The sequence below is a fragment of the Anomaloglossus baeobatrachus genome, assembly GCF_048569485.1.
Source record: "Anomaloglossus baeobatrachus isolate aAnoBae1 chromosome 9 unlocalized genomic scaffold, aAnoBae1.hap1 SUPER_9_unloc_1, whole genome shotgun sequence".
In the NCBI taxonomy this organism is placed as follows: Eukaryota; Metazoa; Chordata; class Amphibia; order Anura; family Aromobatidae; genus Anomaloglossus; species Anomaloglossus baeobatrachus.
The window spans coordinates 586701-603737 of NW_027441819.1; the positions used below are offsets into that span (position 1 = coordinate 586701).

Here is a 17037-nt window from a genome sequence, read left to right on the forward strand (position 1 = left end):
AAAAAAAAAACAACTATTCTGGATGTTAGACTCATAAAGTTGTTCAAAAAAGAAAAAAATTTTTTTTAAAAGTGACAAAAACCATCGAGAACGTAAAACGTAGCTGCTGCATTGGGACCAAAGTGTGAGATTCATCGTATATATGAGCTCCACGTCTCTGCCTAACAATGACGAGACCACTGCTGCCTGCCAGCGATTCAGACCGCCTAACATCTGATTGTTTTTTGATCTTGAATCTCTGGGCCCGCGAGTGTTCGTGGCTGATTGGAGATTGTGGCCATTATGCGCCACCGTTTGGGTGGTTGGAAGGGCACGGACTGATTGGCGCCAGTTTCAGACCGGACATCTCGTATATTTCTAAATCAGGAGAACCAGAGTTTAAAAACCAGTGAGCTGTGTAGAGTAACAAGCGTTCTAGCCTTCATGGTCGCACAGCTGAGGGCTTGTCACAATGTATCAGTGTAATTGTGATCGCACAGAACCACACACAGACCTGAGAACAAACGTCATAAATATTTATTGTGGCGCCCCCGTGTGGTGAAGTGTACAGGCCACAGACGGGACATAGTGACATCACGTGGCGTAGAAACAATGGAGTACGATCATTAAGACACTTGGTGGTTGGCGCTTGTAGGAGTTCAGCAGCGACCAGAATCCAATAGAAAACCAGGATTTCTGGCCCCGAGGAAGTAAAAACGTCTCACAAGATAAATACATCATTCTGGAGCTTGCCAGTGCGGGAGGAAACATGCAGTGTACACAACACGGCTGCTGGTGTACTACAACTCCCAGCATCAGGGGAGGATCACACGACGTACAGGGAGGCCGTTACTGCAGCCATTCATCAGTATACAGTCATTAATGTGGCAGTGTGGTGCAGAGCGCCCCCTCCTTCCACCAGGCAGGGGCATAATCCGAGCCCAGACCCCGCCGCCCAATGAGGCCAATGTAGAGGGGCAATTCAGAGCTGCGCTCACTATTCTGCTAGCTGAACGCACCTGATATTTTTTTGTCTGATGACTTTGTACACCCAGCAGAACAGTGATGGGGCCTAATGTACGCAGCACCACTGCAGTATATGGAGAGTCCTAAGGGTCGGGTGTGTATTCTCCCTGTATACAGACTATATTCTGCCCAGCTCCTCATTCAGTGCCCTCTTCCTGCTCAGACCAGATGGATAATCCTCCTCCTGGCAGGGGATCACAGGCCGCCATGGTCGGACATTGCGTCGTAGATCGTCATCACTTTAAATCGACAATGTCTTCGTCAAAGGACGCGGTCATGTGCCCGAGGCTTCCGCTGCCAGGGAGGCTCTCTTCCAGGCTGATGGCAGACTCTGGGTCCGAGCTGGTGGAGCAATGCCGCAGACCCTCACTGTTACTTTCAAACGATCCTGAATTTATTCTGTGGAGAAAAGAGCAGAATCGGTGACCCCCCCAGGCACACCACTCCTCTCCAGGCAGCCGCTCGCACTGAGGTGACCCTTCCAGGTACACCACTCCTCTCCAGGCAGCCGCTCGCACTGAGGTGACCCTTCCAGGCACACCACTCCTCTCCAGGCAGCTGCTCACAGTGAAGTGACCCTTCCAGGTACACCACTCCTCTCCAGGCAGCCGCTCGCACTGAGGTGACCCTTCCAGGCACACCACTCCTCTCCAGGCAGCTGCTCACAGTGAGGTGACCCTTCCAGGCACACCACTCCTCTCCAGGCAGCCGCTCGCACTGAGGTGACCCTTCCAGGCACACCACTCCTCTCCAGGCAGCTGCTCACAGTGAGGTGACCCTTCCAGGCACACCACTCCTCTCCAGGCAGCTGCTCACAGTGAGGTGACCTCCCAGGCACACCACTCCTCTCCAGGCAGCCGCTCGCACTGAGGTGACCCTTCCAGGTACACCACTCCTCTCCAGGCAGCCACTCACAGTGAGGTCACCTCCCAGGCACACCACTGCTCTCCAGGTGGCCACTCACGCTGAGGTGACCCCTCCAGGCGGACCACTCCTCTCCAGGCAGCCACTCATGCTAAGGTGAACCCCCGGCACACCACTCCTCTCCAGGCAGCCACTCATGCTGAAGACGATTGCTGAGAATGGACCGGTCCACAATTTTATCACTGTTACTTCTGTCCCCTGTGTGGAGAGATCGGACCGGCTCAGGCCCGTCCATAATCCTGCGCACGTGGCTGCTGTTAGCAGCTCATGCAGACTCTACGGGCACGAGACCAGGTACCCCGCTGTGGCCCTTGGGACTCGTCTCACGTGGGGGTGCAGGATTCCTGCTGTAATTGTTCCCACCATGGAAACCAGGCGCTGGCAGTGGACTGAGGACACCGCCTACATCTCCCTCTTCTCCGGGTGTTTCTACCTTACTCTCCAGACATAATTCTGGCTTTCGTTCAGGCATGAATTTTTTCACACCATAAAGTTTTGCAATGTAACCTGGAGCCACGGATCTAATAGAGAAGAGCAACCGATGATGGTGAGGAGGAGCTAGAAGCAGCACCACAGCGGCTGTATTCTGTAAAGTACGTATTTACAGACGTCTATATGCGACTGGACGAATCTGCCAAGGTATCCCTGCCCTGGACCTCTAATCCCAGCCGCCATACTGCCAGCCTCCAAACTAGCCCTACTAGGATAGGGAGAACCTGCCGTCTTAATACAAGGGAGATGTGGACTTTCAGGGTCAAAAAAGGACAAATCTGATGAGACTTTCTCCTATAAATGCAATTTTTTAGCACTGGGTGTGACAGTAGTAAACGCCCCCCTCCATTACTAGAAACCTGAGTGGAGGACGTCTGTGGCTCTGGGTATGACAGCAGTGGATGCATTCCTCCATTACCGGACACCTGAGAGGACAACATCTGTGGCTCTGGGTAGGACAGTAGTAGATGTGGTCCACCATTACCGGACATCTGAATGGAGAACGTCTGTGGGTGTGACAGTAGTAGACGCCTCCCTCAATAACCGGACACCTGAGAGGAGAACGTCTGCAGCTCTGGGTGTGACAGTAGTTCCTCCATTACCAGGAGGCGTCTACTACTATCACACCCAGAGCCACAGATGTCCTCCTCTCAGGTGTCTGGTGATGGATAGCCATCTACTACTGTCACATCCAGAGCCACAGATGTCCTGCATTCAGGTGTCTGGAACTGGAGGGAGCAGTCTTCTACTGTCACACCCAGAGCCACAGATGTCCTCCTCTCAGGTGTCTGGTGATGGATAGCCATCTACTACTATCATACCCAGAGCCACAGACGTCCTCCACTCAGGTGTCTGGTAATGGAGGGAGGCATCGACTACTGTCACACCCAGAGCCACAGACGTCCTTCACTCAGGTGTCTGGTAATGGAGGGAGCCATCTACTACTGTCACACCCAGAGCCGCAGATGTCCTCCACTCAGGTGTCCAGTAATGGAGGGGAGCCATCTACTACTGTCACACCCAGAGTCACAGACTTCCTCCACTCAGGTGTCCAGTAATGGAGGGAAGCGTCTTCTACTGTCACTACCTCCGCTCACAGCCGGACCGGACTCTGGCCGCCTGCGTGGATGCTCTTACCTCTCTGTACTCGTTGATCTGCCGGTTTCTTGCTCTTTTCCCTCCTCTACCGGTTTCTGGATTGGTTTCTTCGGCCACTGAGGTCCTTCAGATTTGGATGTTGCTTCTGCAGAAAGACCTGAAGGAAAGATGAAAAATCATAAATTGTGAAGATGGAGGCAGGAGAGGATGCAGAGTTCTTACCCAGAAGCTCTTTCCGTGTCCGACTTGCAATCTCCTTGATCTCCATTCGGGTTAGGGATAAGGAATGAGTGACAGAAGTGCAGGCGATGATGCCAGATGTGGGGGGAGTGATCATCTTGGGCGCCAGGGGAGACTTCAGAGGTCGCTCGATGCTTCGGCCCACAAGGTTACTGAGAGGGATCTTATAAATGTTCCTGCCCTGGACCTCGCCTGCAGAGTGACAGGAGGACATAGCGTTAGGATTTAACGTTTATGATGTCTTATGTGTCCCACCTGAGCCGCGATCCTCCGTAATAAGAGTGGACGGCTTTACACTGACAAGCAAAAGGGTAACAATGACAATCATCTCGGTTTCTCGTATATAAATATGACTGCAGATATTCAGCAGATGATGAGGTTTGCAGATTCTCCTCTCTGCATTGTTACTGTTTTATAGTATTTTGTAAATCCACCTTTGGCTTTCACCTTTGCCTGAACCTTTCTGGGCTCCATTAGATTCCAGCAGGTCTACACAGAGTCTCTTCTCCACGTTCCCAGTGTTGGTGTATACTGGTTAGGTCTCTTCTCCACATTCCCAGTGTTGGTGTATACTGGTTAGGTCTCTTCTCCACGTTCTCAGTGTTGGTGTATACTGGTCAGGTCTCTTCTCAATGTTCCCAGTGTTGGTGTATACTGGTCAGGTCCTTTCTCCACAGTCCCAGTGTTGGTGTATACTGGTCAGGTCTCTTCTCTGTATTCCCAGTGTTGGTGTATACTGGTCAGGTCTCTTCTCTGTATTCCCAGTGTTGGTGTATACTGGTCAGGTCTCTTCTGCACGGTCCCAGTATTGGTGTATACTGGTCAGGTCTCTTCTCCATGTTCCCAGTGTTGGTGTATACTGGTCATGTCTCTTCTCCACATTCCCAGTGTTGGTGTATACTGGTTAGGTCTCTTCTCCACGTTCTCAGTGTTGGTGTATACTGGTTAGGTCTCTTCTCCACGTTCTCAGTGTTGGTGTATACTGGTTAGGTCTCTTCTCCACGTTCTCAGTGTTGGTGTATACTGGTTAGGTCTCTTCTCCACGTTCCCAGTGTTGGTGTATACTGGTCAGGTCTCTTCTCCACGTTCCTAGTGTTGGTGTATACTGGTTAGGTCTCTTCTCCACGTTCTCAGTGTTGGTGTATACTGGTCAGGTCCTTTCTCCACGGTCCCAGTGTTGGTGTATACTGGTCAGGTCTCTTCTCAATGTTCCCAGTGTTGGTGTATACTGGTCAGGTCCTTTCTCCACAGTCCCAGTGTTGGTGTATACTGGTCAGGTCTCTTCTCTGTATTCCCAGTGTTGGTGTATACTGGTCAGGTCTCTTCTCTGTATTCCCAGTGTTGGTGTATACTGGTCAGGTCTCTTCTGCACGGTCCCAGTATTGGTGTATACTGGTCAGGTCTCTTCTCCATGTTCCCAGTGTTGGTGTATACTGGTCATGTCTCTTCTCCACATTCCCAGTGTTGGTGTATACTGGTTAGGTCTCTTCTCCACGTTCTCAGTGTTGGTGTATACTGGTTAGGTCTCTTCTCCACGTTCTCAGTGTTGGTGTATACTGGTTAGGTCTCTTCTCCACGTTCTCAGTGTTGGTGTATACTGGTTAGGTCTCTTCTCCACGTTCCCAGTGTTGGTGTATACTGGTCAGGTCTCTTCTCCACGTTCCTAGTGTTGGTGTATACTGGTTAGGTCTCTTCTCCACGTTCTCAGTGTTGGTGTATACTGGTCAGGTCCTTTCTCCACGGTCCCAGTGTTGGTGTATACTGGTCAGGTCTCTTCTCAATGTTCCCAGTGTTGGTGTATACTGGTTAGGTCTCTTCTCCACGTTCTCAGTGTTGGTGTATACTGGTCAGGTCTCTTCTCAATGTTCCCAGTGTTGGTGTATACTGGTCAGGTCCTTTCTCCACAGTCCCAGTGTTGGTGTATACTGGTCAGGTCTCTTCTCTGTATTCCCAGTGTTGGTGTATACTGGTCAGGTCTCTTCTCTGTATTCCCAGTGTTGGTGTATACTGGTCAGGTCTCTTCTGCACGGTCCCAGTATTGGTGTATACTGGTCAGGTCTCTTCTCCATGTTCCCAGTGTTGGTGTATACTGGTCATGTCTCTTCTCCACATTCCCAGTGTTGGTGTATACTGGTTAGGTCTCTTCTCCACGTTCTCAGTGTTGGTGTATACTGGTTAGGTCTCTTCTCCACGTTCTCAGTGTTGGTGTATACTGGTTAGGTCTCTTCTCCACGTTCTCAGTGTTGGTGTATACTGGTTAGGTCTCTTCTCCACGTTCCCAGTGTTGGTGTATACTGGTCAGGTCTCTTCTCCACGTTCCTAGTGTTGGTGTATACTGGTTAGGTCTCTTCTCCACGTTCTCAGTGTTGGTGTATACTGGTCAGGTCCTTTCTCCACGGTCCCAGTGTTGGTGTATACTGGTCAGGTCTCTTCTCTGTGTTCCCAGTGTTGGTGTATACTGGTCGGCTTTCTTGGGGATGTATACAGCTTTTTCTTCAGCGCTCTATTGGGAGACCCAGACGATTGGGGTATAGCTACTGCCCTCTGGAGGCCACACAAAGCACTACATCAAAAGTGCAAGGCCCCTCCCCCTCTGGCTATACCCCCCCCCGTGATATCACGGGTTCTCCAGTTTTAGCTTTGTGTGCGAAGGAGGTCAGACATTCCATGCATAGCTCCACAGATTTTAGTCAGCAGTAGCTGCTGACTATTTCGGATGGAAGAAAAGAGGACACATATAGTGTCCCCAGCATGCTCCCTTCTCACCCCTGGATGGTGTTGTAAGGTTGAGGTACCTATTGCTGGTACAGGGCTGGAGCCTGACATGCTGTTTTCCTTCCACATCCCCTGGTAGGGCTCTGTGGAAGTGGGATCCTGCCGGCCTCTCAGCTCTGACGCCGGGCTCCATCCACAGACCCATTAGAACCTGATGGATTCGGAGCAGGAGTACGATCAGGGACAGGCCCTGCATCATACAGGTACTCTGTGTCCCCGGCAGGCACAGACACACTCCGGGCTGGCTGGGTGTTGTAGTGCGCCGGGGACCGCAACGTTGGAGTTAGTGTCCCTACAGATTACTGGGGGATTTTTTGTGTATGGGAACGCAGCGCCGACCCCCTCTGGACCGGGCGGCGCTGCTGTGACTTGTGGTGCGCCGGGGATCCGCCGTCCGCGCTTTTACGGCGGCGGCGGTTATAAATTGAGTCCCCGGCTTTTTGGGCCTAGGACGCCGGCAGCTCCGATTTGTTCCCGCCCCCACCCTGTCATTCAGGGTAGGGGAGAGACGCTGTTCGCTAGCAGCGACGAGGGCTGGAGCCTGATTTACATGCTCCAGCCCTCACACTAGGCACAGAGGGAAGCAGGCTTCCCGCTCTTAGCCAGGAACGCCCAGGGCCCGCCCCCCTTCCTCTCAGGACGCCGGCAGCCATTACATACAGTCTGGCTGGAGGAAGGACGCAAGGCTCTGGGAGACCTGGACTAGGGGCTATCTGGCGACCACACACCCGCTTTTTAAGCGGGCGGTAAGCGATTTTTCTGTGCTGGTCCCTCTAGTGCCTCACGGTGTATCGGTGTACTGTGTACAGATATATAGATATTGTTTTTCTTGCACTGTGAGGTCGCTTCTGGCTGCTCTCCCAGATCACTCTGTGGAAGCAGCAACATGCCATCCTCAAAACGCAAGGCTGCCAAGGCCAGGGCTGTGTGTACTGCGTGTGCTGCATGTGGGGCTGATCTACCAGCAGTCTCCCATTGTGTGCAATGCTCCGACCCGGTGCTGCTTCGCCAGCCGGAGTCAGGAGAGGTAGTGACCCAGGCTGAGACGCTTGTAAGTTCTGCCCCGGTGACAGGGACAGACTTTGCAGTTTTTGCTGATAATATGTCTCTGTCTATGGCAAAAATCCTTGAAACCTTGCAATCTATGCATGGGGCTCAGTCTTTGGGCACGGCGAGGCCTCTGTCCTCAGGTCCCCCTCACTTGGAATTAATCCAGCCCACAGGGGGGTCCCCGGCTTCACAGGCCGAGGATTATGACTCAGATGATAGCCCCAGCCACCCTAAGCGAGCTCGCTGGGAAAGACCCTCGACGTCATCACACTGCTCAGGGTCTCAGCGCAATCAGTCTCCCTGTGATGTGTCTGATGAGAGTGATCAGGAATCCATTCCTGGAACCCCTCTCAACCTGGATACCCCTGATGGGGATGCCATGGTAAACGACCTTATCTCAGCCATCAATAGGCTGTTGGATATTTCTCCCCCAGCCCCTTCAGCAGAAGAGGCAGCGGCAGAGCAGGAGAAGTTTCGTTTCCTTTATCCCAAGCGTAAATTGAGTGCTTTCTTGGATCACTCTGACTTCAGAGAATCAATCCAGAAGCACGACGCTCACCCAGAAAGGCGTTTCTCTAAACGATCTAAAGATACGCGTTTCCCTTTCCCCCCTGAGGTGGTCAAGCGCTGGACACAGTGTCCAAAGGTAGACCCCCCGATTTCCAAGCTCGCAGCTAGGTCCATAGTGGCAGTGGAGGATGGCGCTTCACTTAAAGATGCCAATGACAGACAGATGGACCTTTGGTTAAAATCTGTCTATGAAGCTATCGGCGCGTCGTTTGCTCCGGCATTCGCAGCCGTATGGGCACTCCAGGCTATTTCAGCTGGCTTAGCAAAAGTGGATGCTATCATACATCCAGCAGTGCCGCAAGTGGCGCACCTTACCACGCAGATGTCGGCGTTTGCGTCTTACGCTATCAATGCGGTCCTAGAATCTACCAGTCGCACCTCAATGGCGTCCGCCAATTCGGTAGTTTTGCGCAGAGCCTTGTGGTTAAAGGACTGGAAAGCAGATGCTGGTTCCAAAAAATGTTTAACCAGTTTGCCTTTATCTAGAGATAGACTGTTTGGCGAGCCATTGGCTGATATCATTAAGCAGTCTAAGGGTAAAGACTCCTCTTTACCACAACCCAGAACAACCAAACCTCAGCAGAAAAAGTGGCAGCAGAGGTTTCAGTCCTTTCGAGGTTCGGGCAAGACACCATTTACCTCGTCCAAAGGGACTCAGAGGACGCAAAGAAACTCAGATTCGTGGCGGGCTCACACGCGCCCCAAGAAAGCAAATGGAGGTACCGCTTCCAAAGCGGCTACCTCATGACTTCCAGCCCCCTCCCTCCGCATCGCCGGTCGGGGGCAGGCTCTCCCGCTTTTCCGGCATTTGGATGTCACAGGTCAAAGACCGGTGGGTGACGGACATTTTGTCTCGCGGGTACAGAATCGAGTTCAATTCTCGTCCTCCAGCTCGGTTCTTCAGAACCTCCCCACATCCAGACCGAGCAGATGCTCTGCTGCAGGCGGTGGACTCCCTAAGAGCGGAAGGAGTGGTGATCCCAGTCCCTCCTCAGGAACAAGGGCAAGGGTTTTACTCCAATCTCTTTGTGGTTCCAAAAAAGGACGGCTCGTTCCGTCCTGTTCTGGACCTAAAACGGCTCAACAAACATGTGCACGCCAGGAAGTTCCGGATGGAAACCCTGCGTTCTGTCATTGCCTCAATGTCCAGAGGAGACTTCCTTGCCTCAATAGACATCAAAGATGCTTATCTCCACGTGCCAATTGCTACAGAACATCAACGTTTTCTACGTTTTGTGATAGGAGACGACCATTTTCAGTTCGTAGCTCTGCCATTTGGTCTGGCGACAGCCCCACGGGTCTTCACCAAGGTCATGGCGGCGGTGGTAGCAGTCTTGCACTCGCAGGGACACTCGGTGATCCCTTACCTAGACGATTTATTGGTCAAAGCTCCCTCTCAAGAGGCATGTCAGCACAGCCTGAATGCTACGCTGGAGACCCTACAGTCTTTCGGATGGATCATCAACTTTCCAAAGTCGATCCTATCACCGACTCAATCACTAACGTATCTTGGCATGGAGTTTCATACTCTAGCAGCGATAGTGAAGCTTCCGCTGAACAAGCAGCGGTCACTACAGACAGGGGTGCAATCTCTTCTGCAGGGCCAGTTGCATCCCTTGCGGCGCCTCATGCATTTCCTAGGGAAGATGGTGGCAGCCATGGAAGCAGTTCCCTTTGCGCAATTTCATCTGCGCCCACTTCAATGGGACATTCTCCGCCAATGGGACGGGAAGTCAACGTCACTGGACAGGAAAGTCTCGCTTTCCCAGACGGCCAAGGACTCCCTACAATGGTGGCTCCTTCCCACCTCATTGTCTCAGGGAAGATCCTTCCTGCCCCCATCCTGGGCAGTAGTCACGACAGATGCGAGTCTGTCAGGGTGGGGAGCGGTATTTCTCCACCACAGGGCTCAGGGGACGTGGACTCCGCAGGAGTCCACCCTTCAGATCAATGTTCTGGAGATCAGAGCAGTGTATCTTGCTCTACTGGCCTTCCAACAGGGGCTGGAAGGGAAGCAGATCCGAATCCAATCGGACAACTCCACAGCGGTGGCATACATCAACCACCAAGGAGGGACGCGCAGTCGGCAAGCCTTCCAAGAAGTCCGGCGCATTCTAATGTGGGTGGAGGACACAGCATCCACCATATCCGCGGTTCACATCCCAGGCGTAGAAAACTGGGAAGCAGACTTCCTCAGTCGCCAGGGCATGGACGCAGGGGAATGGTCCCTTCACCCGGACGTGTTTCAGGAAATCTGTCGCCGCTGGGGAGTGCCGGACGTCGACCTAATGGCATCCCGGCACAACAACAAGGTCCCGGCATTCATGGCGAGGTCGCGCGATCAAAGAGCTCTGGCGGCAGACGCCTTGGTTCAAGATTGGTCGCAGTTTCAGCTCCCATACGTGTTTCCGCCTCTGGCGCTCTTGCCCAGAGTGCTACGCAAGATCAGATCCGAGTGCAGCCGCATCATACTCGTCGCTCCAGACTGGCCGAGGAGGTCGTGGTATCCGGATCTGTGGCATCTCACGATCGGTCGACCGTGGTCACTGCCAGACCGACCAGACTTACTGTCCCAAGGGCCGTTTTTCCATCAGAATTCTGCGGCCCTGAACCTGACTGTGTGGCCATTGAGTCCTGGATCCTAGCATCTGCAGGATTATCTCAAGGAGTCGTTGCCACAATGAGACAAGCTAGAAAGTCGAATTCGGCTAAGATCTACCACAGAACGTGGAAGATTTTCTTATCCTGGTGCTCTGCTCAGGGAGTGTCTCCCTGGCCATTTGCATTGCCCAAGTTTCTTTCCTTCCTGCAATCGGGGTTAGAAAAGGGCTTGTCGCTCAGCTCCCTTAAAGGGCAAGTTTCGGCACTATCCGTGTTTTTTCAGAAGCGTCTAGCACGTCTTTCTAAGGTGCGCACGTTCCTGCAGGGGGTCTGTCATATTGTGCCCCCGTACAAGCGGCCGTTAGATCCATGGGATCTGAACAGGGTACTAGTTGCTCTCCAGAAGCCGCCCTTCGAGCCTCTGAAGGAAGTTTCCTTTTCTCGGCTGTCACAGAAAGTGGCGTTTCTTGTTGCGATCACATCGCTTCGGCGAGTGTCTGAGCTGGCAGCTCTGTCATCCAAGGCTCCCTTCCTGGTGTTCCACCAGGACAAGGTAGTGCTGCGCCCTATTCCGGAGTTCTCCCTAAGGTCGTATCCTCTTTTCTTCTTAATCAGGATATATCCTTGCCTTCTTTTTGTCCTCATCCGGTTCACCGGTATGAAAAGGACTTACGTTTGCTAGATCTGGTGAGAGCACTCAGAATCTACATTTCCCGCACGGCGCCCATGCGCCGTGCCGATGCACTTTTTGTCCTTGTCGCTGGTCCGCGCAAGGGGTTGCAGGCTTCTAAAGCCACCCTGGCTCGATGGATCAAAGAACCAATTCTAGAGGCCTACCGTTCTGCGGGGCTTCCGGTTCCTTCAGGGCTAAAAGCCCACTCAACCAGAGCCGTGGGTGCGTCCTGGGCATTTCGTCACCAGGCTTCGGCTCAACAGGTGTGCCAGGCAGCTACCTGGTCCAGTCTGCACACTTTCACCAAGCATTATCAGGTGCATACCTATGCTTCGGCGGATGCCAGCCTAGGTAGAAGAGTCCTGCAGGCGGCAGTGACACCCCCGTAGGGGAGGGCTGTTTTGCAGCTCTAACATGAGGTATTTCTTTACCCACCCAGGGACAGCTTTTGGACGTCCCAATCGTCTGGGTCTCCCAATAGAGCGCTGAAGAAGAAGGGAATTTTGTTACTTACCGTAAATTCCTTTTCTTCTAGCTCTTATTGGGAGACCCAGCACCCGCCCTGTTGTCCTTCGGGATGTTTTTTTGTTGTTTGCGGGTACACATGTTGTTCATGTTGAACGGTTTTTCAGTTCTCCGATGTTATTCGGAGTTAATTTGTTTAAACCAGTTATTGGCTTCCTCCTTCTTGCTTTGGCACTAAAACTGGAGAACCCGTGATATCACGGGGGGGGTATAGCCAGAGGGGGAGGGGCCTTGCACTTTTGATGTAGTGCTTTGTGTGGCCTCCAGAGGGCAGTAGCTATACCCCAATCGTCTGGGTCTCCCAATAAGAGCTAGAAGAAAAGGAATTTACGGTAAGTAACAAAATTCCCTTCTTCTACAAGTGTTGGATTGGGTTGAGGTCTGGGGACTGTGGGGACAATCCAGCGCTCCTCTACCTCATTCTCATTGAACCATTTCTTCCCCAATCTCACCGTATTCTTCGGTTCGTTCTCCTTCTGGAACACTATATCATCCTTATACTCATAGTACTCGAGTGTATGAAGTAACTCGTCTTGTAGGATCCTCACATGTAGCTCAGCATTGAGGTCACCATCCATCCTGGTCAAGTATCCAGCAAGCACCTTTGGCTGTGAACACACCCGTATCATCAGGCTTCCACCACTGAACCTGATAGTTTCTTCCATTTCTCGATCCATTAGCCCCTTTTTCCCCTTGTTTCTTCCAGACCCATTTTCCCCATCAGAGACGTCTATTGACTTTCTTCTCATCGCTCCAGATCTCCCGTTTCCGATCTTCCACTTTTCGTTGTTCTTTGTAATCTCGAGCAGATGCTTCTTATGATGATATTGCAGTTGCGGCTTCTTCACCTTTTTTTCCGGGCCACCATTCCAGACTTGTGTAACATGCGTCGCTCGGTGCTTCATGGATGTCTGTGATGTCACTATTATGGAGCAGACGAGCCACCTGCACTGCCGGGTGTCACCAGAACGGATAGACCTTGTGATGAGCGACTTGTTGACTCATATTTTGCCTGGACGTCACCTCTTGGCTTGCGAATGGATGGATGGACTTCATCTCTTATTTCTCCACCTGTCATGGCCTCACATGATGCAGTTTGGCATTTTTCTTGGTTGAGAGATCTCTATTGATGAGCTGGATGAAGCTGTGTCTTTTTTTCTTGGGAAATCTTCATGGCGGCTCCTCAACCAGTGACTTTCACTTGGGAATCAGCCTAATAACACACTGAGCTATTAGGGAATGTGAGGACGGTGTAATATGTAGCATACAGGAACAAAGAGCAAAACAGTAACAATGCAGCAACGAGAATCTGCAGCACTGATCGTATGCTAAATATCTGCAAGTCACATTCATGTACGAGAAGAGGATTGTCTATAAAATGAAGGTCATCTCACCGCAGAGCTGTAGAGGATGGAGAGAGAGACGGAAAGGCAGAAGTGCAAAACATTGTTACCCTTTTACTTGTCGGTGTGTAACTGGGGATCGTTCACCTCTGGCGGAGGAAGGTGCCACCACTGAGTGATGTCAGTGAGCAAAAAGGAAGCAGATGGGGGAGTAGGCAGAAAACCAAGGAGAAAAGGACGGTAGTATCTCACACAAAATCACCCTCAAACTAATGATAGGTGCTCGTCGCCCCCACAGCACGGCTGATAAGGTCAGTGTTACTTGTTCTCCATCCCCCTACTGTAACACTACAACTGTCAATCAAGGACAAAGAGGATGGAGACAGGTGAGCAACACGCAAGGGGCGCCAATCATCAGCCAAGGAGGAAGGGGGAAGCCGGTCCCATCAGCCAAGGAGGAAGATGGGAACCAGTCCATCAGCCAAGGAGAAAGGGGGGAACTGGTCCATCAGCCAATAAGAAAGAGGGGAAGCGGTCCCATTAACCGAGGAGGAAGGGGGGAACCGGTCCCATCAGCCTAGGAGGAAGGGGGGAACCAGTCCATCAGCCAAGGAGAAAGGGGAGAACCAGTGCCATCAGCCAAGTAGGGGAGGTTGGAGGGAGGCACCCTGCCACTAGAGGAGCGGAGGGCACCATGCCAGTAGAGGGGCACCTTCTACAGCTATGCACATGCAGCGACACAGAGGGTCCCCCTCAGCCGTACCTTCTCCAGGGGTGCTAGGAAATGCCGGAAGCTCATAGCCTGAGGGGGTCTGCGGGGAGCTGTGGCTGCTGCTGTCTCTGGAACTGCTGTTGGAGGAGGTGTCCATTGTGTTTGATGCTTTGAAGTAAATATCTGACTGGAGAAATGAGTGACAGTTATTATGACAATGCAAGTCTCCTCACCGGTGTCTGACCCTCTCCCACTGGTCTCTGGCCCCCTCCCCCACTGGTCTCTGGCCCTGTGCTGTCACCTCTCGTTACCTGGCGAGCACATCTTACCCGCGATGCCACAAGCTGTAGATCTGGTACCACCGCCGTATGCACCAAATTACCATTCACAACGAGGCGGATTTCTATGGAGTCTGTGGTGAAGGCGAGGATATAAGGGAACGCGCAGACTGCGGCACAGAACAGGACTGTTAGCGGAGGCCCCCGGGATGCAGAGCTCCTGTGCCCCCCTCCACCCATGTGTACACCGGGGTCTTACCTACAGCGTGAGGAACCTGGTTCCAGCTGAAGTAGAAATCTGAAGCAGACGGCTGGAGGAGCGGGGGGCCGCCATCAAACGGACTCACCTTCTTATAGTAACAAGAATCTGCAAACACAGAGGTCACATGAGCGCCGGGGAGGAAGGGGTTAATGTACCCGACACACAGCTGAGGCCACGCCCTCATCATCACAACCCTAACCTCAAAGGGTTCCTTCCGCCCCACTAGCACCTCCTAGAGCCGCCCCTCACTCCTACACCATCACAGAGCCCCTTATCACCCTTCCCCCCCCCACATCACAGGGCCCCCCTTATCATCCCCCCCCACATCACAGGGCCCCCCTTATCATCCCCCCCCACATCACAGGGCCCCCCTTATCATTCCCCCCCCCACATCACAGGGCCCCCCTTATCATCCCCCCCCCCACATCACAGGGCCCCCCTTATCATTCTCTCCCCCCCATATCACAGGGCCCCCCTTATCATTCTCCCCCCCCACATCACAGGGCCCCCCTTATCATTCTCCCCCCCACATCACAGGGCCCCCTCACCCCCTTATCACCCTTCCCCCCACATCACAGTGCCCCCCCCCTCAGCCCCTTATCACCCTTCCCCCCCACATCACAGGCCACCCCCACCCCCTTATCACCCTTCCCCCCCACATCACAGGGCCCCCCTCACCCCTTATCACCCTTCATCCACACATCACAGGGCCCTCCTTGCCCCTTCCTCCATGCCCTTCCCTCATCACAGGATCATAAGGCTCTCTCCTCCCTCATCACTGGGCCCCCCTCACCTCCTTCCCCCATCATCACAGTGCTCCCCTTCATCACTGGGCCCCCTCACCTCCTTCCCCCATCATTACAATGCCCCCCCTCGCCTCCCCCCCCCCCATCACTGGGCCCCCCCTCACCTCCTTCCCCCATCATCACAGTGCTCCCCTTCATCACTGGGCCCCCTCACCTCCTTCCCCCCTCATCACAGTGCCCCCCCTCACCTCCTCCTCCCCATCACTGGACCCCCACTCACCTTCTTCACTCCCATCACTGGGCCCCCCTCACCTCATTTCCCCCCTCACAGTGCCCACCTTGCCTGCCTCCCCCCCCCATCAGTGCCCCCCTCACCTCCCCCCCTCATTACAGTTCCCCCCCGCATCACAGTGCCCCCCCTCACCCCCCCATCACAGTGCCCCCTCGCCTCCCCCACCCCATCACTGGACCCCCACTCACCTCCTTCGCCCCCATTCACTGGGTCCCCCTCACCTCATTTCCCACCTCACTTGCCCACCTTGCCTCCCCCTCCCCATCACTGGGCCCCCTCACTCCTCCCCCCCCCCCTCATCACAGTGCCCCCCACCTCTTCCCCCATCCATAATCACAGTGCCCCCCCTCACCGCCTTCCCCCCTATAATCACAGTGCCCCCCCCCTCACCTCCTTCCCCCCTATAATCACAGTGCCCCCCCTCACCTCCTTCCCCCCTCATCAGTGTCCCACCTCATCACTGGGCCCTCCTCACCTCCTGCCCCCCCTCATCACAGTGCCCCCCCTCGCCTCCTCCTCCCCATCACTGGACTCCCACTCACCTCCTTCACCTCCATCACTGGGCCCTCCTCACCTCCTGCCCCCCCTCATCACAGTGCCCCCCCTCGCCTCCTCCTCCCCATCACTGGACTCCCACTCACCTCCTTCACCCCCATCACTGGGCCCCCCTCACATCCTTCCCCCCTCACAGTGCCCACCTTGCCTCCTCCACCCCCCCCATCACTGGGCCCCCCCCTCACCTCTTCCCCCCCATCCATCATCACAGTGCCCCCCCTCACCTCCTTCCCCTCTATAATCACAGTGCCCCCCTCACCTCCTTCCCCCCTATAATCACAGTGCCCCCCCCTCACCTCCTTCCACCCTATAATCACAGTGCCCCCCCCCTCACCTCCTTCCCCCCGCATCACAGTGCCCCCCTCACCTCCTTCCCCCCTATCATCACTGCCCCCACCCTCACCTCCTTCCCCCCCGCATCACAGGACCCCCGCCACTCACTTATCACCATCCCCCCCACATCACAGGCCACCCCCACCCCCTTATCACCCTCCCCCCCCCCCCCACATCACAGGGCCCCCCTCACCTCCTTCCCCCATCATCACAGTGCTCCCCTTCATCACTGGGCCCCCTCACCTCCTTCCCCCATCATTACAATGCCCCCCCTCACCTCCTTCCCCCCTATAATCAGTGCCACCCCCTCACCTCCTTCCCCCCTCATCAGTGTCCCTCCTCACCTCCTGCCCCCCCTCATCACAGTGCCCCCCCTCGCCTCCTCCCCATCACTGGACTCCCACTCACCTCCTTCACCCCCATCACTGGGCCCCCCTCACCTCATTTCCCCCCTCACATCCTTCCCCCCTCATAGTGCCCACCTTGCCTCCTCTCTCCCCCCCCCCCCATCACTGGGCCCCCCCTCACCTCCTTCCTCCCTATAATCACAGTGCCCCCTCTCA

The 17037-nt window shown here is 54.1% G+C and overlaps 1 protein-coding gene across 1 annotated transcript in view; it reads right to left on the bottom strand.

Annotated features, from left to right (window-relative positions):
- Window positions 1–494: 494 nt before the first annotated feature.
- The window catches only part of GARNL3 (GTPase activating Rap/RanGAP domain like 3), a 42141-nt gene continuing 25598 nt past the window's right edge, over window positions 495–17037 (bottom strand). The window contains 6 exon segments of the mRNA XM_075331857.1: window positions 495–1404; window positions 3559–3676; window positions 3742–3951; window positions 14060–14195; window positions 14338–14456; window positions 14546–14653. Coding sequence (XP_075187972.1) covers window positions 1242–1404; window positions 3559–3676; window positions 3742–3951; window positions 14060–14195; window positions 14338–14456; window positions 14546–14653 — 854 coding nt within the window. The 3' untranslated portion in view covers window positions 495–1241.